This window comes from Pipistrellus kuhlii, unplaced genomic scaffold, assembly GCF_014108245.1.
Source record: "Pipistrellus kuhlii isolate mPipKuh1 unplaced genomic scaffold, mPipKuh1.p scaffold_m20_p_9, whole genome shotgun sequence".
Taxonomy (NCBI): domain Eukaryota; kingdom Metazoa; phylum Chordata; class Mammalia; order Chiroptera; family Vespertilionidae; genus Pipistrellus; species Pipistrellus kuhlii.
The window spans coordinates 36,278,815-36,303,704 of NW_023425595.1; the positions used below are offsets into that span (position 1 = coordinate 36,278,815).

General features: G+C 38.5%; 1 protein-coding gene across 7 annotated transcripts in view; it reads right to left on the reverse strand.

Moving 5' to 3' along the window:
- Positions 1-24,890, reverse strand: part of RSF1 (remodeling and spacing factor 1) — a 116,558-nt gene that overhangs the window by 25,311 nt on the left and 66,357 nt on the right. For 4 of the 7 annotated variants that reach the window (XM_036428527.2, XM_036428531.2, XM_045577666.1 and 1 more), the window contains 6 exons: positions 24,470-24,562; positions 23,081-23,286; positions 16,080-16,234; positions 5,707-7,460; positions 3,603-3,809; positions 2,398-2,472 (listed from right to left, as the gene is read on the reverse strand). In XM_036428527.2, the coding sequence (XP_036284420.1) occupies positions 2,398-2,472; positions 3,603-3,809; positions 5,707-7,460; positions 16,080-16,234; positions 23,081-23,286; positions 24,470-24,562 (2,490 nt within the window). The remainder of the gene's footprint in view (positions 1-2,397; positions 2,473-3,602; positions 3,810-5,706; positions 7,461-16,079; positions 16,235-23,080; positions 23,287-24,469; positions 24,563-24,890) is intronic. The other 3 variants (XM_036428529.2, XM_045577665.1, XM_036428530.2) reach the window with 3 other exon arrangements.

The window sequence follows — 24,890 nt, forward strand, 5'->3', positions numbered from 1 at the left end:
ACTTAGGATCATCATGTTCAAATACAAAGTCTTAACCGATATTTTTGTTATTTGACTTAAGATGACCAACTCTCTAAAATTTAAAATGCTACATTATGAACACTTGACTTAAAAAAAACTTACCATTTAAAATTTTTTTTTAGATTTACAGAAGAGTTACAAATATAGTAGTTCCCATAAACTCATTACTCAGCTTCCACAAATGTTAACATCTTACATAACCACAGCACATTTACCAAAACTAAGAAATCAACATCAGTACAATATTACTAACTCAACAACAGAATTTATATTTCGAAGAATACTAGTCAGATATTATGTAGTTCCCCTCAGCCTGGGTTTGCTTGATGCCTTCTCCTGATTAGTCTGAAGTTATAAATTTTGGAGACAAATCCCACCAAGATGAAGTGCCCTGTTCACTGTGTCATGTCTGGGGATACATGATATCAATCTGACTTATTACTGGTGATAATTAACCTTGATTGCTTGGTTTTAGTAGTTGGTTTTCATCACTTTATAAAGTTACTAATTTTCACTTTCCAAACTTTAGTCTCATTAGAAGTGGTAAGTCCATCTCATACTCAAGGGGAGGGAAATTAAGCCCCACTCTCTAGAGGGAGGAATTACTGAAGAATTTGTTGATAGAAGGTAAAACTTCCACAGCAATGAATAATATGTTGAAGCTATGCAAATCTTCTGCTTTTCCTTCAAGTTTCACCCACTAGTTTTAGTACTTCAGTGGATCTTGCTTACAATAATTACTACTGAGGTGTTCTAATGATGATTGTCTATTTTCCTTATGTCTTATACATTTGTTATTTGGAATTCTTCTGTAAAGAAATTATGCCCCTTACCCCACATTTACTTGTTTATTCAATTATGTATGTATAGCAGGGTGAATTAATGAATATTTATTTTATTCTTTGGGTTATAATAAAAAACTACTACTTGTCAAATTCAAATGTTCTAGCTATGGACACACTAGGAGCTCTTCCAGGTTGGCTGTGCCATACCCATCTTTAAAAAAAAAAAAATGTATATTTTTATTGATTTCAGAGAGGAAGGGAGAGGGGAAGAAAGAGATAGAAACATGATGAGAGAGAATCATTGATTGGCTGCTTCCTGCACACTCCCTACTGGGGATCAAGCCCGCAACCCAGGCATGTGCGCTTGACCAGAACTGAACCCAAGACCCTTAGTCCACAGGCCGGTGCTCTGTCCACTGAGCCAAACCAGCTAGGGCTGCATCCTTTTTTAAAAAGCACTTCCTTACTTCCCAGGACTATAGGATACTCCACACATTTATCTATATATATAAAAGGCTAATATGCTAAGTGTCTAATTGTCTAATTGGTCACTATGACACTAACCACCAGGGGGCAGATGCTCAATACAGGAGCTGCCAAGCTGCAGTGACTCGGCAGTGGTGGTTCTCAGGTGATGCACCCCGAAACCAGAGAGGAGGGAGCCTGATTTCTCGAGGGGCATCACAATTCCACCTTCAGCCATAGGTTATGTTGTTGCTGAGGCACTGTCACCCCGAATCTGGTTTACTGCGCACTTGTGTTTGTGTTCCACACCCCATATGACAGCAACTTTGCAGAGCGCCCTCTTGCATTTCAGGCCCCCTCAGGGGATGTGGGAGAGCTGGTTTTGGCCAGATCCCCGCAGGCCAGACCAAGGAACCCCACCTGCCAGAGGAACCCCGCTCACTCCTTTGAGCCATGGTGCCACCCCAGGCACAGAATAAAGGATCATGGGTTCAATTCCCAGTCAAGGGTATGTACCTGGGTTGCAGGCTCAATCCCTGGCTTGGTCGAGGCGTGCATGGAGGCCATCAATCAATGTGTCTTTCTCACATCAATGTTTCTCTCTCTTTCTTCTCCCCCCTCCCCACTCTCCCACTCTAACAGCAATGGAAAAATATCCTTAGGTGAGGATTTAAAAAAACATCGGGGGTGGGGACATTAGGAAACAACAGAAAAAGAGTGCAACTGTTGATTTTCACTTTATTTAAAGGGTAGAAAAGACCACTATCTCATATCTTCTTTTGGCTTTCCTCCACACAAAATCTTGACCTAACTTTCCCAGCCTGATGATCATAAAAATGCTTAGAAGGGTCTTATCAGGGTAATTTCAGCATCTACTCTCCTCTTATATCTTTTACTTGAGCCCTCTGAAACTACTAGAATATGATAAACTTCACTGATTAGTTTAGTTTCCATATATGAGTTCAACATTAAGAAGAAAAAAAAGTAAACCACAAAAAACTTTAACCCAGCACATAATAGATGTGTTAGGCAACTTTACAAAACATTAAAAGCAACCCTCAGAAGTAGTATGTGGTTTTATTCCTTTTTAGATAATGGAAATATCAAGATACAGAGAAGGGAGCACCTGATAAGTGGTGGAAGCAGGATCTGCTGCCAAGTCTGTCTGGTCCATGCTTTTCCCATCACACCACACTGCTTTCTAGGAAAAAAGAGCCTTGGAGAACCACTTCATGTGAATTTTCCAAACGTTAGAGGATCTCAAAATGTTTCTGATCCACACAATTCTACCCATGTGGAAGCATCTTTCTTTACATTTCCTTCTATTTAATAGTTGGAGCCTGTCTTTAAAGTCAAATGTATTCAAAAGAACAGAACAGTTGCATAGAATTGGGCATATCAAGAGTGTTTCTTCAATAGGCTCTTTAGAAAGCACTTATGAATTGCAGAAATCCTATATAATTTAAAAAGGTAATATGCAAAGTGACCGAATGGCAGAACAATAGGTCACTATGACTCGAACTTACCACCAGGGGACAGACACTCTACGTAGGAGCTGCCCTGATGGTCAGTGCGTTCCCACAGGGAGTGCCACTCAGCCAGAAGCCGTGGTGAGTGCAGTGGTGGTGGTGGGAGCCTAAGGATGTGCTACTGACGTCAGTTGGACATCCCTGAGGGCTCCCTGACTGCAAGAGGGTGCAGGCCGGGCTGAGGGACTCATGTACCAGGCCTCCACTATATATATATACATATATATATATATATATATATATATATATATATATATATATATAATATAAAATGTATGAATGTATATATGTGTGTGTGTGTGTGTGTGTGTGTGTGTAGGAACTGGTTTTCCTGATTTAGATTACTTACTTACTCAGTAAGAAAGTTCCATGTAAATTGGTCACTATCCTTCTGAAATTATATCTGTACTCTAAATTTTTTTTTAGAATTGCCCATTTCCTAAAGTTGTAAACCCTACCAGGTTAACTACTTGATTTATACGTTGTTACAGAAAGGCCCTAAGGCCTTAGGCCTTACTTATTTACAGCTGGCACTTCAGACAGAACAGAAATATTTGAATAATATCATAGATTTGTGATAGAAATTAGGAGTGTATTCTTATTAAGAGGAAATAACAACAGCTAGCTAGGCAGAATAAAAGCAGGATCCTGACCTTCCCAGAACTGGGTTATTTAAGAAATAGAAATAAAGGTTATTTTCACACACAAGCTCTGCAGCATTAAAAAATTCAAATCATGATCAAGCCCAGAAGAGTTAGGCTTTGGAAAACCATAGCATGCAGGTAAGGTGAGTATTACGCACTAGCTCAGGATGGTTTGGAAGGCCACATTTTTTGCAGGGTTCGTCATCATCCGCTATGACGGCTTCTTCACTCTCCTTTTCTCCTTCCTCTTCGGAAGCTGCAGACGATTTTTCACTGTCAGATACTTCACTTTCATCGTTGCTGGAATATTTCCACCTGCCGCGTGTTCGAGAACCAGTCCATCGAACTTTGCCTTTGGTTTTTACCTTGTATAAAAGAAAAAAATTGGGATAATTTGTGTAAGAATATAACAAGAAAAACTATTATATGTCCCTTGCAGAATATATAGTCAATACATAAAAAAAGAAAAAGAAAAATTATTGTAGCTTTTTCACAGATACACCTATTATTTAATTTTGGTATACATCCCACTATGTTTTCTATTTTTGGGGGTATTATCATAAATACTATCTTATAAGTATTTTTCCTAGTCATAAAATATTCTCCTAACATCATTGTAAATGACTACATAATATGCCATCGTGTAGTTGTATTTCTCTAATCCTCTACTAGACAGACATTTAGGTAGTTTCCCATTTTTTCAACAGTATCCTTGTAAATAAAAACTTTTACACATAACTCTGCAGTTAGGATAAATTCCTGGAAGAGAATTCTGGGTCAAAGGCCATGCACATTTTAAAGGATCTATAATAGAGCACTGACTATGTACTCACATTTTATTATACAAAGTTTTAAATTTCCACATCAGAGATTAATATAAAAAAATTTTAATGTGTCAGAAATGCACATAAAAATCCTGACAAACTTAAAAGATATATTATTCAGAATAAGTTTGTAATGTTGTAAATTGCTTTTTATTTTCTGGTTGTACAATTTTTATATATTTTTATTCATTTCAGAGAGAAAGGCAGAGGGAGAGATAGAAACATCAATGATGAAAATCACTGATTGGCTGCCTCTTGCATACCCCTTACTGGGGATCAAGCCCGCAACCAGGGCATGTGCCCTTGACCGGAATTAAACCCGGGACCTGATCCTTCAGTCTGGAGACCATGCTCTATCCACTGTGTCAAACTGGCTAGGGTCAAATTTTTTAAATTTATATTTTATTTTTTACAGTATAAGTCCTTATCAAAGACCAACATAATTCTAGCAGAAGGGGAAATTGTTTTTAAAGTAAATAATTAAAAATTCAGTATTCCAGGCAATAGAGAATCACTTACAAAGATGAACAATCTGATCACTAAATAGATTAAAAACGAAAGTAGCACTTTTAATTATAACAAACTTCCACAGACAAGCCAAAGACTAGTACAAAATTTTGCTTAAATAAGAGGGACATCAGAAAAACATTCTGGCTTCTTAGATTAATATATTATGGGGAATATAGGCACTCTCATACCCATAATGAGAGGATATATGACAAGATCATTTTTAGAAATGTGACAATAATTGTCAAAAAATAAAATATACATGCCCCTTGACCCAGCAAATCCAATTCTAGGAGTCTATTCTAAAGAAATACTCACTCAAGTCCAAAATGATCTTCAAAGCAGCATTGCCTGCAATAGTGAAAAATTGGAAACAACCTAAATGTCAATCAATAAGGGAGTAGTCAAAGAAACTGAGTTATATCTACACTATGGAATACTATGTGGCCATTAATAACCAAAATGTAGACTGTATCTTACTGATGTGGAAGAGTTCAAAAATACACTATTAAGTGAAAAACTCAGATAAAAATGAACATAGTTGATTCAACTTATTTTTTAAGTGAATAGATAAATATTTATAACATACACATGAATGTATGAAAAAAGATTGAAAACTAACTGCTAATAGCGTTTATAGGACATTTTCATTTTTCAATCATATAGATTGGGTATTATTTGAGTAGCTTGCAGAAAAAAATATATTTCTTTACTGCCTGTAATTAAAAAAAAAAGTTTAAATGAAAGATGATTAGACAGTCTGAAATAAAATGTCTGGGGATAATTACTGAGAAAAGACATCTCTGATATAGGAAGATATGTGTGTTTTTAAAGTTTTCTTTGAATGACTTTAGTCAAAAGCAAAAGCTACAAACACCTACAATCAAATATTTCTAATAAAAATTAAATCTCAGAATAGGAGAAATTTTACCTTGCTTACTTTAGAATTTGTATCTTTCTCCATTTTTTTCAAATTTTCCTTTTTGTCTGTTTTTTGCAAAGCTGTTGACTCCTCGTCCACTTCATCTTCTGCTTCCCCTCTTTTTTTATCAGCTTTCTGATCTCTGATCTCAGCCGCTTTGGCTGTGGGTCTAGATATTCTTGGAGACCTCCTTAAAGTACGACCCACATTTGTTTTATCTTCTTCCTTTTCGGACTTCTCTTGCTTGGTTTCTGGTTCTATAATTTTGGGAGGAGATTCTGGCTTCTTCTTCCGACTGGATATCCTAATTGTTAATTTGATGCCCTCCTTTTGCCTTTCAGAGGTTATCTCTGTGTTTTCTGAGGCAGTGGTTTCTTCTTCAGGAATCAACTTATACTTAAATTTGTTTTTTTGCACAGAACCTTTTGTGTCGGAAGGGTCCTCTGCACCAGAGGTCTGGGCATTGTCCAGGCTATCCATTTCTACCTGCATGGATTCAGAATCTTCTTTTGGAACTTCTGAGTCTGTTTTCTGCAGGGACTGACCCTCAACAGAACTTGTGCTCTGACACTCCACCATTTCTTTTTCTGAGGCTGGTTTCTCACAATGGCCAGCCATGTCAGACAGCGAGGAAGATTCAGCTGCCCCGGGAGAGCCCAGCATTACTGATTCCAGAGAACTCTTAGGAACCTCCTCCGGTATTGGACTCAATCTTTGTGGGTCCTTATCAAGAAAGATCTTATGGGACTTCTCTAACTTTTCAAGGCATTCTATGACTGGTGGGCGTGTATCCTTATTTTTGGGAGACTTCTCTTCAACTTTCATGGTATGGGATTCAGTAGTAGATAAAGCAGTTTTTAAAGAGAGATCAGCTGCCATCTCAGAAGCCTCGAGAGAGGTTTCCATTTCGGGAGGACCAGTTTCCTCTATCTGCTCTTTTGGACTCTGGGTCTCCACAACTGATATTGAACTTTCTGCATCTTTCTCTAAAGGGACCACTTCCTTTTCCAGGTCACCTTTTTTATTACTTACTATGACAGAATTTAAGGACTCTGCTCCTTTTCCCTCCACGATGACACTTTTATCCTTAGAGGGACTACAGCTATCTTCCTTTGTATCATAAAACTTTGTCTCCATTTGTTCTGTCTTAAAATTCTTTTCATCACAAACTTCTCCATTTACCAGTTGTTTCCCTTCATGACCCAAAGCAGTGATTGCAGAAATCCTTTTATAAGTTTCCTCCTCTTGTTTTATTTCATCCTTCAAAAATTCTTTTGTTGGAGTAACTGATTTACACAATGGTCCTTTGATTGGACTGTCAAAATCATCACTCAGTTTAATTTCTCGTTTTTTTAGTGGTATCTTGGCCTGCTGGTCATTTTTAAGTTTCTCAGTTTCTTCAGTAGACTTCTCAGTAATTTCTTGAGTAGATTTAACATTGACACCAAACTCCAGCTTCTCGGGCTCTAGCTTCTCCATGCCTCCTTTGATATCTTTAGGGTCTGCTTTACATTCCTTCACTTCAACTTTAATGGGTTTGACATTTTCCTTGAAGGCATCAGTTTCTTCTTTGATAATCTTTTTCCCCTCGCTTTCCAGCAAAGGTTTTTCTAGCTTTACTATAACTGGCATTTTCACAAGTTCCTTTTCATCTTCTTTTTCTATTTTCATAGTCATTTCTTCCAGAGCATTGGGAATGGAACAGTTTTCTGAATCTACTGTCTGCTCTTCACTTTTCTTTTTTTCATTTTCTTTCTGTTCCTCTAAAAATCAGAAAAAGTTTACATGAATCCAAGCGATCAAGATATATAAAATATAAAAGGCTTAACATATATTTCCATTTGAAGTTTCTCTCTTAAAAGAGGTAACTTTTGTCACTGGACATTTAACAATAAAAAAACCTGACTAAAGAAAATTACCAAATTCTAAAGTATAACCTCTAGATATTAAAAAACTATTATTTAGAATGACTCAACTTCTGCTTTATATTTTAGCTTCAGTGTTCTCAATGGAATTATTTATACAGCTCAAATAATTTATATAAACTCAAAATATGGCTCAATTAAAACTAAAAATATATGAAACATTCCAAAAAAATGTATTTGTTTGAAGAACTGACGATTGTTCTTTGTTAAGTCATTGAGCACTAACTTCATTTCATTGAGGCAACATGAGAATGGCAGTGGAGAAATTTGCTCTATGTTTTATCCAGATTATAAAATTAACACAATTCTGGATAGAAATGAAAAACAGAGGGGGGAAAATGACCATAATCCTAATATCCACAGACAAACATTACTAATATTTTAAGTTACTTCCTTCTAGTCTTGTATTGTATATTTTTTACAAAGTCATGATCATGTTGCCATTTTTTACTGAAACATTAGTACTTTCTTATATTAAATGCTTTATCCAAAAATTATATTTAATCATATAACACTCCCCAATGTGGTTTTATTATAATTTACTTTATTAAATGCTATTATTATAACATTCCAGGAGTTAATATTTTACAAATACATTCTTAGGTTTATCTGTCAATTCTTTTTGTTGTTGTTGTTAATCATCAACCAAGGATATTTTTTCCATTGCTTTTCAGAGAGTGGAAGAGAGAGAGGGAGGGAGAGAGAGAGATAAACATGTATGTGAGAGAGACATATCAATTGGTTGCCTCCCACATGCACCCCGACCAGGGGCAGGGGAGCAAACCCACAACCAAGGTATGTTCCTTTGACTGGGAATCAAACCTGCATCCCTTTAGTGTGTAGTTCAATCCTGTAACCACTAAGCAATACCGGCCAGGTTATCTGTCAATTCTTTTTACTTTATTGGTTACATATGTCCAACTTTTGCAGAGTACCTAATAGTGGAAATTTAAACAAAAGCCATATTTAATAAGTGGCATAATCTTTATATAAGATTTCAAGACTGCATATATGCTTGTGCTCAGACAATTTGAGCAGAGTTTTCAGAATTCTAAATTTATTTACATTTGCATAAAACCTCACCCTATCCTGTCAACTGAAAAACCTCAATTCCAAATGAAGTTGACCAAGATAATAAGAGTTATAAAAAATTTGAACGGATTCTTGCAAGTTGATAAACCACAGTTATAATGTATTTCATGGCAATAAAATGGAATGAACAGAAGTAAGATGAAGTAGGAAATATTTTATAAAATAATTCACTATTTCTTTAAAAAGTAAAATTTTACTATAAACTATTTCTTTTATGTTCAATCATTCTGCAAATAAAAATTCAAAAACCACTGAGAACCATTTAGACCACATGTGTCAAACACAAGGCCCTCGGGCCAAATCCGTCCCGCCAGGCTTTGCAATGTGGCCTGCACTGCGCTGTTATCACTGCACTCCACTGCGTTTCCATCACAATGACAGTTTATGACTGTTCAGTAAACCATTCGGCCCACGATTTAGGCTGGATTTTAGATTTTGGCCCCTTCTCTGATTGAGTTCGACACCCCTAATTTAGACCTTGAGATAAGTATTGTTCCTCCCTCTTTACATGTTAGTGATTTAATTTATACATGCTGCTAATAAAATTAAAGACATCACAGTAATAACCTAATTGATATGTCATCCCTTTCCCACTGATAAAGTAGGTTTGCTAAATTTCTGTTCATTGAGATTGACTAGCGTATCAGCAAATCTAATTAAATTAACTTTTTGGTTAACAATTAAAATATAGAATGCCATATTAAAAAATAACTCCGGCCTAATACTAAGAGTTTAGTGAACACAATTTAATATTTCTTCTATATATTTTGGTTCAGAAAGCAACTCAGGATTTCATTACGACTCTCACCCCAGAGGTAAAATGACATTATGACCATACTGTGTTGTAAGTCTGTACTGTACCAAATATCATTACAATAGCAACCATATTAAAATATATTAGATGCCTGGTGCACAAAACTGGTGCACTGGGGAGGAGGGGGAGGGTTCCCTAGCCTGGCCTTTGCTCTCTCACAGTGTGGAAGCCCTGTGATCGATCTCTCCAAAGAGGCAAGCCCCGCCCACCTATCTGGGGCCCCTTGATAGATTTCCCCAAAGAGGTAGGCTGGAGCAGGGGGACCCTTGTACTTGCCACGCTGAGTCAGAGCTGCTGCTGAGTCAGAGCTGCTGGGAGCTCCACCTGCATGCAGCCCCGCCCACCCGCACACAGCCTCCTGTTGATGGATTGTTACGGTGTGAGGGTGTGGTAACATAAGCTTTTATTAGTATAGACTAGAGGCCTGGTGCATGAAATTCATGAATGGGGAGGAAGGGAGAAAGAGAGTGTCTCTCAGCCCAGGCTGCACCCTCTCCAGTCTGGGACCCCTTGAGAGATGTCCAACTGCCCGTTTAGGCCACCAGGATTGGGCCTAAACAGGAAGTCAGATATCCCTCTCACAATCCAGGACTGCTGGCTCCCAACTGCTAGCCTGCCTGCCTTCATGACTGCCCCTGCTTCTGACTGCCAGCCTGATCACCCCCTAACCACTCCCCTGTCAGCCTGATTGATACCAAACTGCTCCCCTGCCAGCCTGTTTGCCCTTAACTGACCTCCCCTGCAGGCCTGGTCAGGCCTAACCGCCCTCCCCTGAAGGCCTGGTCCCACCCAACTATTCTTCCCTGCAGGCCTGGGTTGTCCCCTTCTCCCAACTGCCCTTTCCCTGTAGGCCCAGTCACCCCCAACTTCCCTCCTCTGCTGGCCTGGTCACCCCTAACTGCTCTCCCTCACAGGCTTGATCACCCCCAACTGCCCTCCTTTGTGGGCCTGGTCCCTCCCAACTGCCCTCCCCTGCTCGCCTGATTGCCCACAACTGCTTTCTTTGCAGGCCTGGTCCCTCTCAACTGCCCTTGCCTACTGGCCATCTTGTGTCCTCATGAGGGCAGGATCTTTGACCATGTGGGGGGAGCCATATTGTATGTTGGAGTGATGAGCAATCTGCATATTACTCTTTTATTAGATAGGTTAGAAGCCTGGTGCACGGGTGAGGGCCAGATGGTTTGCTCTAAAGGGTGTCCCAGATCAGGGTGGGGGTTCCCTTGGGGTGTGGGGTGGCCTGGACGAAGGGTCTGTGGTGGTTTGCAGGCTGGCCATGCCCTCCGACAATCCAAGTGGAGGCTCTGGTATCTGGGATTTATTTTTCTTCTACAATTGAAACTTTGTAGCCTGGAGCGAAGCCAAGCCTTCTGCTCCTCAGTGGCAGCAGCCATTTCTGTTGGGGTTTATTCACCTTCTATAATTGAAACTTTGTAGCCTGGAGTGGAGGCCTACACCGGCCAAGGAAGGTGGAAAGCTTGGCTTCCTCCGTTGCCAGGGGAAACCCTAGCCTGCTCTCTCCAGCTCCATGGCTGTTGCAACTTTTCTTGGGATTTATCTTCTATAATTGAAATTTTGTATCCTTGAGTGGAGGCCTGGGCCTATTCGGGTGTGTGGAAAGCTTGCTTTCCTCCATTGCTGGGGAAACACAGCTCTCTGTGGTGGCAGCCATCTTGGTTGGGGTTAATTTGCATACCTGCTCTTGATTGGCTGGTGGGCATGGTTTGTGGATGTAGCAGTTATGGTTAATTTGCATATTACTATTTTATTAGGAAGGATATGCTAATATTGGCCACAAGAGGATCACCTGCAGGTTACTTTACTTATTATAATGGAAGAAATATTCACTTATGCAAAAATTAGTCCCCTCTCCCAGTTTTTTTGGTCTACTTCTATGGTGTGTGTGTGTGTGTGTGTGTGTGTGTGTGTGTGATAGATATGTCTTTATTGAATGGTGACCTCCTGGTACATAGGTTGATGCTCAACCACTGAGCCATGCTGGCCTGGCTACTTTTGTTTTTGTTTTTTTAATTTGATAGAGACATGAATATAATATATTTATCCCACTTTATACTATGAAAACAACAAAATGTAAGTACTAGGTCAAGCAACTGAAGACTAAGGCCAATTTTAGGGAACACAAGAGAGAAGGACTACAGTAAAAAGGAGAGTGTGAGTCCCCCAAGGAGGGTAAACTATTATTCAGGTACAGCCCATTGCTGGCACTTAGAAATGATGGTCCATAGTTAATAACTTTTAATTTTGTACTTTAAATGCTGACAGGAAATTAAAATGTTCAAAATACCCACGTGAAAACCTATGATCCCACAAAACTCTGTATATGAAGGTTCATTAATCCTAATGGCCAAAAAGTGAAAACAAATCAAATGTTCATCTATTCATAAATGGATAAAAAAATAATGGAATATTATTCAGCCATGAAAAGCATGTCTAAACCTTGAAAACATTGTGTCAAGTAAAAAGATTCAGACACAAAAGTCCACATATTGTATAATTCGGTTTACATGAAACATTCAAAATAGGCACATTTACAAAAATAGAAAGTAGATAAGGGGCTTCTTAGGGTTAGGCATAGGGAAATAAGGAAAGCGACTGCTTAGTTCTTGCAGGGTTTCTTTATGGAGTGAGGAAGATGGTCCCGAATTAGTGGTTATGGTTGCACAATAGTATAAATATACAAAAAACCACTGAAAATTGAGAATTTTAGTTTAGTTTTTGTTTTATTTTAAACAAAGCAGTACTGTACAGACCAATATAAACAAGTTTTCAGGCCAAATTAAGTTTTTAAGCTGCCACTATATAATTTCTATTCTTGACTAGAGATTCTTAAATGATCTTTTCTCATTCCACATATAGAAATATATATGCCTATAATAATTAACAAAAGAAAGTCTTTTTCTAATTAGCAGAAAAACACTAGAGGCTAGGATTTTCTTCAACTTTGTTTTCCCCCATAAAAGTTCTCCTTAAGTTAAAAGTCCCTTCTAAATTAGAATAGACTTTCTAATGTGGAGTGAAAACATCTTAAATTTCACGGTGTTCTATAAACACAATTACTACCACTTGAAATGATATGCTAGGTATTAAAACAGAAAAGGGACTTAAATGACACCTAACACTCCCTTTGAAATAAACCATAGCCTAAATAACAACAATTAGACAAGTATTTGACAGCCTTAAGCTTGGCAGTATGACTAACCCTACTATAAGTGGGATAAAATAAGTCCTTAATTAAGTGCTGGTGGAGCTTAAAAACTGGATCACGAAAGTAGGAGTCCAAGTGATCCTGAAATATAACTAAAATTTCCACCATGGAGGAACTGCACCCCAGAGGTAAAAGAGCATGATAAAAATACAGAAGGAATGTCCAAGACAAATGCAGGAAATAAAGGCATCTAGATCATCTGGAACCAGTGATCACTTAAGAAAATAGTAGAAGATAATATTACTAGACATATAGGTTGAGGACAGTGTGAGATTCTAATGCCACTTTAAGGAATTCACTTTTTTAGAAGGCAATTCTAATTACTTTTAAAACAAAAAGTCAATTTAATTTTTCAGTTAGTAAACTTTTTAGGCCATATGATACTATTTTGGGAAGTAATGCATTAAAAAAAAATTTTTTATTGATTTTATTTTTACAGAGAGGAAGAGAGAAGGATAGAGAGCTAGAAACATTGACGAGAAAGAAACATCCACCGGCTGCCTCCTGCACGCCCCCTACTGGAGATGTGCCTGTAACCAATGTACATGCCCTTGACCGGAACTGAACCTTGATTGGAATCAGTCTGCAGACCAACACTATCCACTGAGCCAAACCGGTTTTGGCAGAAGTATTGCATTTTAAAAAATATATTCTTACTGATTCCAGAGAGGAAGAGAAAGGGATAGAGATAGAAATATCAATGATGAGAAATAATAATCAGCTGCTTCCTGCACGCCTGCACTGGGGATTGAGCTCACAACCTGGGCATGTGCCCTGACCAGGAATTGAACCATGACCTCCTAGTTCACAGGTCAATGCTCAATCAGTGAACCACACTTGCCGGGCAAAGGGTCCCCACTTTTATTTACGTGTTTGTTTGTTTGCTTATTATTATTTGGTTAATCCTCACAAGAGGATATTTTTCCCCCATTGATTTTTAGAGAGAGTGGGAGGGGGAGAGACAGAGAGAAACATGATGAGAGAGAGACACATCAATTGGTTGCCTCCCATACACGCCCGCAATTAAGTTACATGCCTACCCTTGACTGAAATCAAAACTGGGACCCTTGGACTGCGGTGGCTTGGGCATGGCTCCAGCTCCGGCTGCTCGGCATTTAAAGGGAATGCATGGTGACTCTGGCAGGGGGAATAGGAGGCAGGTGGAGGGGACAGCCCAGACACACATCATCCACGGCCCCTCCCGACCCGAGGCACTTGTGAGCCGGAGCCCAGAAATCTGAGGGTGGATAAGACACCAGACCCCTCCAAATCCAGTAAGCACCCCTGGCTCCATCCTGCACTCGAATACCTCCGAGAGCCTCTCTCTCCACTCCGCACTTCAAACTCAGCCAGGACAGAGTTCTGCCGCTGCCGCTCCGCACCCTGCTGGAGAAGCTGGGATCCTGTGCCTCTTTTACTTAGGAGCTCTTTTGGATGACCCAAAATGATTAGATCATTCAGGACAAAACTGCTCTAGAGGCTGGTGGGATGGCTGTGCAGGGTATAAGCCAAGTGCCCAGAACGACCGGTGGCTATGACATGCACTGTGGCAATTAAGTTACATGCCTGCCCTCGACTGAAATCAAAACTGGGACCCTTGGACTGCGGTGACTTGGGCATGATCCAGCTCCGGCTGCCCACCCCAGCCTGATTGGGGCCCCCAATGGCACCCCACAAATTCCTGTGGCCCCTCCCCCACACCGGCCCACCCAATGAGCCCCACACCCCGATTGGGGACTGGGCTGGCCTGCCAATTGTCTGCTGCCCCTACCCCCACTGGCCCAGCCTTGATCAGCCCCCATCGGGGCAGGCCAGCCAGACCCCACCTAAGCACGAATTCATACACCAGGCCTCTATCACTAAAAATATATATATATCTATTTTAGCTGTAAGAATAAGAGTGGCTATTTTATTCTTTCTCTAGTTCCTATTTCTTTTCCCTCCTCGTCTGATTTCCAAATACCCAACCATAATTTTGTTACATTTTGCTTTATTATTCTAACAACATTAGATATTTTCTAGACTGCAGCTTTAAAGTTCCTCACAGAAGGGCAATGTTTGTTTATATCTGAGAGTAATAAAAATGACAAACCAGAATCACATTTATTTGGTCTTGCTATAGAACAGAACACAGTAACTACACCTAAGAGGATGGACTAAGGAATTGGGCTTTGGGGGCTGAATAAAAAGGATTACTCTGCCTAGCCATGAACCAGGAGGTCACCAGGAGGTCACCAGCTTGATTCACTATCAGGGTACATACCCAGGTTGAGGGCTCGATCCCCAATAGAGGTGTGCAGGAGGCAACCAATGTATGTTTCTCTCTCATCAATGTTTCTCTCCTCTATCTCTCTCCCTCCCTCTTTCTATAAAATCAATAAAAAGCTTTTTAAAAGAGATTGGGGAATGGAGGAAGGTCTATTCCTCCAAGTAATGTGTAAGCACAGCATCAAAAGTGCACGGAACCCTGGCACAGTTGGTTGAGCATCATCATCCCAATGCACCAAGGTTCCAATGCAGATTCCCGGTCAGGGAGCTTACAGGAGGCATCCCATCTATGTTTCTCTCCTACATCCATATTTCTCTCTTTCCCTCTCTCTAAATTAATAAAAACATATCCTTGCATGAGCATTAAATAAATAAAAACGTACACAGAGCCCTGGCCAGATAGCTCAGTTGGTTAGAGTGTCATCCCGATACGCCAAAGTTGCCAGTTTGATCCCTGGTCAGGGCACATAGAAGCAGCAACCAATTAGTGCCTTTATTTTATTTTATTTATTTTTAAAATATATTTTATTGATTTCTTACAGAGAGGAAGGGAGAGGGATAGAGAGCTAGAAACATCGATGAGAGAGAAACATCGACCAGCTGCCTCCTGCACACCCCCTCCCAGGGATGTGCCCGCAACCAAGGTGCATGCCCTTGATGGGAATCAAACCCGGGATCTTTCAGTCCGCAGGGCAATGCTCTACCACTGAGCCAAACCAGTTTCAGCCAATAAGTGCCTTTAAACAGAAATGTTTAAAATGACAAGTTATAAATTATGTATATTTTACAACAATAAGTTCGCTAAGTATCTTCACATTCTTAAACCAGTAAAGATTATGTTTGGATGGTTTGAACATTTTCATTTAAATTTTTTAAATGTCCAATATAAAAGAGCAAAATACTCAATTTTCAATTTGCTTTTAACTTAAAAGAAAGATCAACCTTCTTCTACAGGAAGCCTAACAACGTTTCAAACTGAGAAAATCCCAATTTAAATAGTTAGGAAGAGGAGTGTAAAGAAGACAGAAGAAATTACAAAACAAAACACACAAAAAAAAACCTTGTTTAGCTGTTTCTTCCTCCTTTTTAATCTCTTCATCATCCAAGCTAGGACTGTCCCGGGAAGAGCTGTCCTGTTGGCTGGGGTTTTTCAATAGTACAGGATCAATTTGTGCTTTCAGGAGTGCAAGAGTCTCAGCCAACTCATTTCGATTTCTAAACAGGGGGAAAAATAAGGCAACATAAAAATCTTTCTTCTATTCTAAAGAGTTTTCACAATAATATGTATTAGAAATTAAAATAAAATAAAAACATTAAAACAAACAAACAAACAAAAAAAAACCAAATTACTAATACAAGCTAAACTGAATTAACTTTGAATTTTAAAATTAAGTATTAGAAATGAAAGCATATTAAAATACACTAGTTTCCAAAGAAAAATCTTAAGACTATTCTCTGAAAGGCAATGCAAATCTTTCACTAAAAAGAACAGCTGGGAACAAATTAGGCAAAAATCAAAGTTTGATAATTTTTTAAAGTACCACGCAATACAAAAATCAATGCAAAACTTGCTTGAAGAAGCATTTCTTTTAATAGAATAATTCAAGTTCTTGAGTCATTTGAAAAAAGACCTATTTTCCACCTACAGAGAGAATAACATTTGATATTGTTATAAAATTATGACCCAAGACTTTGAGTAATTATGGCAAAAAGGCAGCTATAATAACACAGTTCAAAAACCTAAGAATTTGGTTTACTGGTGTTGTTTTGTCAATTATAGTTTTCAACTATAGGAAGTGAATTCATTTTGAATAAAAGATATAAGAAAATCTCAAATAAATAAGATTTTAACCTATATATTTTCTACTTTTACTATCAAAATCAGAGGTATGATATGCTCAATTTAAACGCTGTGTTAAACAAGAAACTTCAGTTGGATATTTTTCCTGCTCAGAAAAACACTATGTAACAGTGAAGAGAAAAGGGAAACCTTGGACTAAGAGTTGGGACATTTAGTTCTATTTCTGCCACTATAACTAATCAGCTTAACAGAAGCTTCCTATCTGTGTTCTCAAAGGACTCTGTATGCAAATCTAAATCTAAGTAATTACTATTAAGGTGAAATTAGTTATTTTCTTATCTGTCATGACACATATGCCCCCTCTGTCTTCCTATCCCTTCAATCTCCATTCCAGCTAAGCTCTACTGCTTGAGAGCAGTGACAATGCCTCATGAAGCAGGTGCTAAAAAATGGCAAATTCTATATAATAAAAGCCTAATATGCTAAGTGTCCAGTCATCCATTCAACCAATCCAAGCATAATATGTTAATGATATACTAAGGCCGCTCAACTGCTTGCTATGAGGTGCACTCACCAGCAGGGGCAGACAGTCAACCAGTTGCCACAACGTGTACTGACCACCAGGGGGCAGACTCTCTGACTGGTAGGTTAACTTGCTGCTTAGGTCTGGTGGATCGGAACTGAGTGAGATGGGCTGGACATGTCCTGGAGCCTAACCGTGGTCCCTCCCCAGCTGGCCAACCTCCCATGTCCATCCCCGGCCCCATTCGGGCATGGTGGGGTCCTAAGGGATGTGCCCTCTTGCAATCTGGGACCCCTTGGAGGATGTCAAAAGCCGTTTTCGGTCTGAACCCTCAGGCCAGGCCGAGGGACCCCACTGGAGCACAAATTCATGGACCAGACCTCTAGTAACTGAATAAAATCCCTATTCCTAAACTATTGATATATGACTATGTGCCCCTAGACCACACGTGTCAAACACAAGGCCCGCGGGCCAAATCCATCCCGCCAGGCCTTGCAATGTGGCCCGCACCGCGCTGTCATCACTGCACTCCGCTGCGTTTCCATCACAATGACAGTTTATGACTGTTCAGTAAACCATTCGGCCTGCGATTTAGGCTGGATTTTAGATTTTGGCCCCTTCTCTGATTGAGTTCAACACCCCTACCCTAGACAGTTCATCTATCTTCCAATAGGCCTCAGGTTCCTTACCAATAAAAGACTATATTCTCTTGAGTATTATTAAGTTGGCCTACTAAAAAAAAGTAATAAAATTGAACTGATGAATATATTTCAGAAATTAAAATGCCAACCATTCTGTCATCATGCAGGTATTATAGGTATCATATGAGCATATCCAATTAAATCAGTGGTTCTCAATCTTTCTAATGCCATGACCCTTTAATACAGTTCTTCATGTTGTGGTGGCCCCCAACCATAAAATTGTTTTTGTTGCTACTTCATAATTGTAATTTTGCTCCTGTTATGAGTCGTAATGTAAATATCTGTGTTTTCCAATGGTCTTAGGCTATACAGCAGCAGTACTCAACCTGTGGGTTGTTAGCAGGGTACAGGTTGAGAACCGCTAGCAGGATCGTCTAAATTACAGTTATGAAGTAGTAAGAAAAATAATTTTATGGTTGGGAGTCACCACAACATGAGGAATTATATTAAAGGGTTGCGGCATTAGAAAGGTTGAGAACCACTGGTTTAGAATTTTAATTCTCTAATAGTAGAAGGTCAGATTAGATGCTCTTTAAAGATCTTGTCTGGTAGTACCTCCACTTTACAAAAAGGAAAACTAAAAGCTAAAGACACTAAGTAAATTTATTTTTTGCAAAGTTCCTATCTCTTAATGTCATTAAGCCAACCTACTTCTAACCTAAGGATCTATCCATTTAATATTATTACTTCTCATGTTTCATTGAGAATTACTATTACTTTTAAAAAATATATATATTTTATTGATTTTTTTTACAGAGAGGAAGAGAGAGGGATAGAGAGTTAGAAACATCGATGAGAGAAAATCATCAATCAGCTGCCTCCTGCACACACCCTACTGGGGATTTGCCCGCAACCAAGGTATATGCACTTGACCAGAATCGAAACTGGGACCTTTCAGGCCACAGGCCGACGCTCCATCCACTGAGCCAAACCAGTTTCGGCAGAATTACTATTACTTTTTAAGTCACACCAGGAAGTAAAGAATATATTGAAGTTTGTCACTATACCTATTTTAAAAAACTTTTTAACATTAGAAGAGAGCCAATATTGCTAGAAAATCCATGCCAATTATTTCTACTATTCTAAGTAGCAAAGGAATTTAATAGAAAATTTAGTTTTCTGTACTTTCACTGAAGCCTAAAGTGACAATGAAATACTTGTAACAAATTATTCCTCCACGGCAATTTTTACTTGAATATTAATTAGAACAACTTCATACTGGCTACAGCTTAAATATTTGTGTTTTTTAAACCTGTTGTAACACTTGCTTAAACCATATAAAACTGCATTAACTATGTGTAATACCAGCTGGAAAACTTTGAGGGAAACTATGAAAAGTATATGACTGTCTGACCTGGACGTGGTACTGAAGGATTAAGCATTGGCCCTTGTACCAAATGGTCGCAAATTCGATTCCAGGTTAAGAGCAAGTACCTGGGTTTCAGGCTCTCAACCAGTGGCTGTATCTCTATCACACTGATGTCTGACTCTGTCTCTCTCTCCCCTCCCTCCGCCTCTCCCTCCCACTCAAGGGGAAAAATGTCCTAAAGTGAGAATTAACAAAGATAACAACAATAAAAAATCACTAAGCTGTACACCTGAAACAAATAACAAAATAAAATTGGAAGAAAAATATACAAAACTAACATAAACTGTGCACCAATGGATGAGGATGAGGGGGCAGAGGGTGGGGTGGGAACCTGGTGGAGGGGGGAAGAAACAAGGAACCTTTGTAATAATATGAACAATAAAGATTGATTAAAAAAAATATATACAAAACTGCCATTTTTATAGGTTAAAAGTCATAATCATATGGTTCAATGAATTTAACTACTTTTACTCAATATATACATTCACAGAGATGTGATTAAATTTTATTTCAGAACTACTTTATCTCTGTTTAGTAACTTAACTGTATGGAAGACCCACATTACCATATGAAAAAAGGGTGCTGATAAAACAATCACTCCCAAGCTCATTCAGTTCACATTTATTTTTAAGAAATGGTGGTTTGCTTCCCTGACTCAAATATTCAAAATTTCTATGGATTATTTCTTCAAATAATTAATATTTAACATTAATATTCATAAGTCAGTGGTTATAGATTTACTAATTCTCCCTACTTTAGTGATAGAGCCTCCGATATTTTCCAAATTAAAAAAACTATCAATATTAATGAAATAAATTGTAATTAAGTTGCAAAATTAGAATATTAGAGACACAGAGATTCTGAAAGGTCCCAGTGTCATTTATTGATTTTTTAAAAAGTTCTATTTCAAGATTTTACATTAAATGTTTCTATTCAAATATATCAGTCAATACAAAGAAGAAATCAAGATTTTAAAAAATAAGTATGGTAAGAAAGCACAATCTTCCTCAGATTTCTTCAGAACCCCAGTTAAGAAATGTACTAGTATACATTTAAAAATCAAAAGTATACTAAAATATCAAGATGAAATGGGCAAATTAAAATAATTGGGAAAAGATAATCCTAATAAAAACTATGTATACATATATATATATAAAAAAGCCTAAGCAACTGGAACATTGGAATAACCAGAACAATTGGTCATTATGACATGCAATGACCACCAGGGGGCATACGCTCAATGCAGGAGCTGTCTCCTGATGGTCAGTGCATTCCCACAGCCAACCTCCCACCGCCAGCCAACCTCTCCTGGTCCCTCCCTGCTGCTGGGCAACCTCCCCTGGTCATTACCCCTGTCTGGCAGGCCCCGGTCAGCAGCTTGAAGGACCCAATCAGCCCTGATCGCAGGCCATGCTAAGGACCTCACGCATGCACTAATTTCGTGCAGCAGGCCTCTAGTGTGTGTGTGCGTGTGCGTGTAGCTAATATGCTAAGTGTCCGACCATCCTAACAATCACTATGTTGCACACTGACCACTAGGGGCAGACACTCAACACAAGAGCTGCCCTGACATGCACTGCTCACTTACAGAGAAACAACACCAGGAACCTAGTGCCCACAAAGCAACTCTTGGCTTCCCCCAAGAGTGACACAGGCCCTGCCATCACCCCAGAGCAACAGCCCACCAAGTCACAGCCGACACTGCCAAGAACCCATAGTGCAAAATGTGGCCCACAGCCCAGCCCAGTCCGGAAACGTTGGCTGTGGGCGCTGGGTAATGACATCACATAGCAACACTCGGCTTCCTCTCCCGAGTGACTAGCCTCCTTGCAGTTTCTTCAGCCCAGGGATAAGACTTCCTTTATAGCCAGATGAAAACATTTTACACTTTAACCAAATGTCTGTGAAGCGTTTTCCAGTGCTTCATCTCATTTGACCCTTACAGAAATCCTGGAGTTAGGTACATAGGAGACTTGGTGGAATCCTATTTTCTTTTCATTAGCTCAAAAATGGAGATTTAGAAAGCTTGGAAACTTGAAGATGGAAAAGAAGAAAGAAATGGTGGACCTTGAAAATGACTTAAGGTTTTCTCACTGCACAGAATATAGTCTAACACTGCTGCAATTAAATATTTTACCCTTTGTTCTCCCTATGTGGTCTACAATAATAATCTGCTTCCTGTTGATATTTACTGCTGTTGTTGACAATTACCTGAAAAGGAAGTTGGGGTACTTAACTGGGCTGGAAAAAGTTTAGCTACATCAGAAAGCAGGTCTAATTAATTTTATCTATCTATCTATCTATCATCTATCTATCTATCTACACACACACACAGAGCTCTCGCTGGCACCAATTATACATGTGTGTTTTGATCTGTCATTGTCACTCATGAATTTGGTTGATACCTCTATTATAGAGAAAGGGCAAATAAGCGATAGCAATATTAAAATATTTCTTCTAATTAATTTCCTTTCAATGTGCATGAATTCGTGCACCAGGCCACTGGTAGCTAAATAAGAACCAAATAATATTATTCTTATATATCTGTCTAACAGTGTGTTTTGTTTTTGTGTTTTTTTTTTACTGGGGCGGGTGCGGATATTACCAATGTATTGCTTATCTTTTAGGCTGTGGCTTCCTGAAGTACAAGGTATATGTCTTGGTATGAACCACACTGCTAAATATATTTATTTAGTTGACAAATAATGAATATTATGCTGAGCACAAGGCTAGGTACTGGTAATTCTCAAACTTCTGAAAAAAAAAAAGAACTACCACAGCCTAATGTGTGACATAATGTGATTTTCACCGTAAGTCAGAATCTACCTACATAAGCACCTACGTCACTCACATAGAGCACACACACACAGCAGTAATAAAGTGAAACAGTTAAAAAAAAAAAATTAAAAGAAAGTTAACAATTCCTGACCTTTACTTGTGTTAAGCAAATAATAAAAAACATATAAAGCACATATGCGCCGAAACCGGTTTGGCTCAGTGGTAGAGTGTCGGTCTGCGGACTGAAAGGTCCAAGGTTCGATTCCGGTCAGGGGCATGTACGTTGGTTGCGGGCACATCCCTGGTAGAGGGTGTGCAAGAGGCAGCTGGTCGATGTTTCTCTCTCATTGATGTTTCTGGCTCTCTATCTCTCTCCCTTCCTCTCTGTAAAAAAAATCAATAAAATATATTTAAAAAACAAAAAACAAACAGCATAAAGCACATATGTACATAAGTCAAAATGACAGAACTTTTAAAAAAAATAAATACTATAAATGGGAGATGGCAATGTAATTATGAAACAACATATGTTGAGTCCAATGTACTCGAGGACTGCCTGTTATTAGCTTTTTATTATATAGGACTAGAGGCCCAGTGCATGAATTCATGTGTGGTCCCTTGGCCTGGCTGGCGATCAGGGTTGATCGGGGCTGGCTAGTCAGGGGGAGGGACCATGGGAGGTTGACTGCCCTGCAGGAGGTTGGCTGTGAGAGTGCACTGATCACCAGGGAGAAGCTCCTGCGTTGAACGTGGTGGTCAGTGCACATCATAGCTACACGGCCAGTCATCTGGCTGTAGGGGTTGCTTGGGCTTTTATATATATATAGATAGAGAAGAGATCAAAGTAAGGAAACACAAATAAATGTAACAAGATTCCAAAAAAAGATACCTGACAATGCATTTCCAGGATGAGCCATCTTGATCATCTTGTTCTTCTATGTACATTCTGACATTGTGATCTTGATCCAACTGGTACCAGTACATGAGGCCATCTTTGTCTCGACCAATTGGCTGGAGACGCATGGTATCGGCATCTTCCTCATTGATAATATTCTTGAATTTGAGATTGTCATCAAACTGACACTCACAGAGGTACTGAAAAAATAGTTAGAACAGGGCTTAAGATACCCCACATAAATGCTTCTTCATTACAGTTAAGTGTGATATGTTTAACCACAGAACTGATTCAAGGACAGAAAGCAGAAAGAACACATACAGTTTATTAATCTTTTACCATACTCTCCCCCCATTTTTACAACTTACTTAGAACAACTAATTTAAAAAGATAAATTTCAAGTTAACATGTTACTTTAGTGTTACATAAATTTATAGTTTCAATACAATAAATGACACAAATATTAAGTTATATTTCAAAAGCACCGAGTCATTCTGTTTACAATAAATTGCTCAAAATGTTTCATGATATAAAATTTTTACCGATTCTTTCCTTCTTAAAACTTTTAAATGAACATTATTCTTGGCTATCTCCTTTTGAAAGCCTGAAATATATGCATTTTTCAAGGAAGGTAGTCTGAATGGCAGCTGCCTCTAAATAAGTATTTTAATAAAGAGATATTTATGTTACTAAATAAGGAACTGACTTAACTTTTTGAACTTCTGGTAGAACTTTTGTTAAATATTTTTATATATGATTATGGTGTAAAGTCAGGATTCTTCCCTGAGCCTCTCTGCCCAAGCAGATAAAACATGAATTTCCTATCACAGTCTCTTTGTTTTTGCCAGCAGTCTCTCTTTTGTGAAAAGTACTGTTTCCTTCATTATGCTGGCTACCTTGCTAACAATTAGGGCCAACACTCTGAAATGGGTAGTATAAGAAAGGGAAACTCAAACTTGAAAATAAATTTACTTTGAGGAGACCTATATTATTTTAATCTCATTGGTTTGATTATGTGTCATGCCCCTAGTCACTTGGTAAATCAGTAAAAAGATTAACCAGTTTACAGTTTGTGTTAGCAATGACTTAAAGGCTAAAAACAATGAATAAAATTAATTTGGGGCAACTGCTTGCCCATTCTACTATAGTCCTTATAAGCCCAGGAAATTAAATCTAGATATACTTAGATATACTTTTATTCTGAAACAAATACCACAAAGAATAACTTAAAGAATTTTGTCACCAAAAAAATAAAAGAAAAAATATGTTGTCCCTTTCCAATACTCACAGAAATGTCTACTTTCTAGTTATTTTTCCAATTCAACCAGGAGTGAAAGTGAATTTTTAAATTAAAATAATTATAACAAATAATAAACTCATTACCTTCAGGAGCGCTAGTTTGCATTCAACACTCATTTCGAGATAGCCTTTCTTCTCCATCTCCCATGCCCAAGTGCTATTAAATTCTTGGCATATCTGTCAGAGAAAGTTAATATCTTAATACATAAAAGTTTTATTTAATAGATAGTTTTGCTGTATGATTATGGTAAGTATTCTTGGTATTATATGTTTACAAAGGAAAAAGTCTGTAACAAACTATGCAACCCAATTGCAACCCCAAATGCTTACTACTTAAACACAACAAAATGTTTATTGCTGACTGCTGACTGATCTAAAGTAAGTACTGATCTCTGCAGCTCTCTCCTCTGGCTCTTGAAAATATTATACATATTTTTGTGGCACATTTTCCCAGATACAAGTAATTATCTGATTTTGTCTCTCTGTATGGCCTAGAAGTTACTGG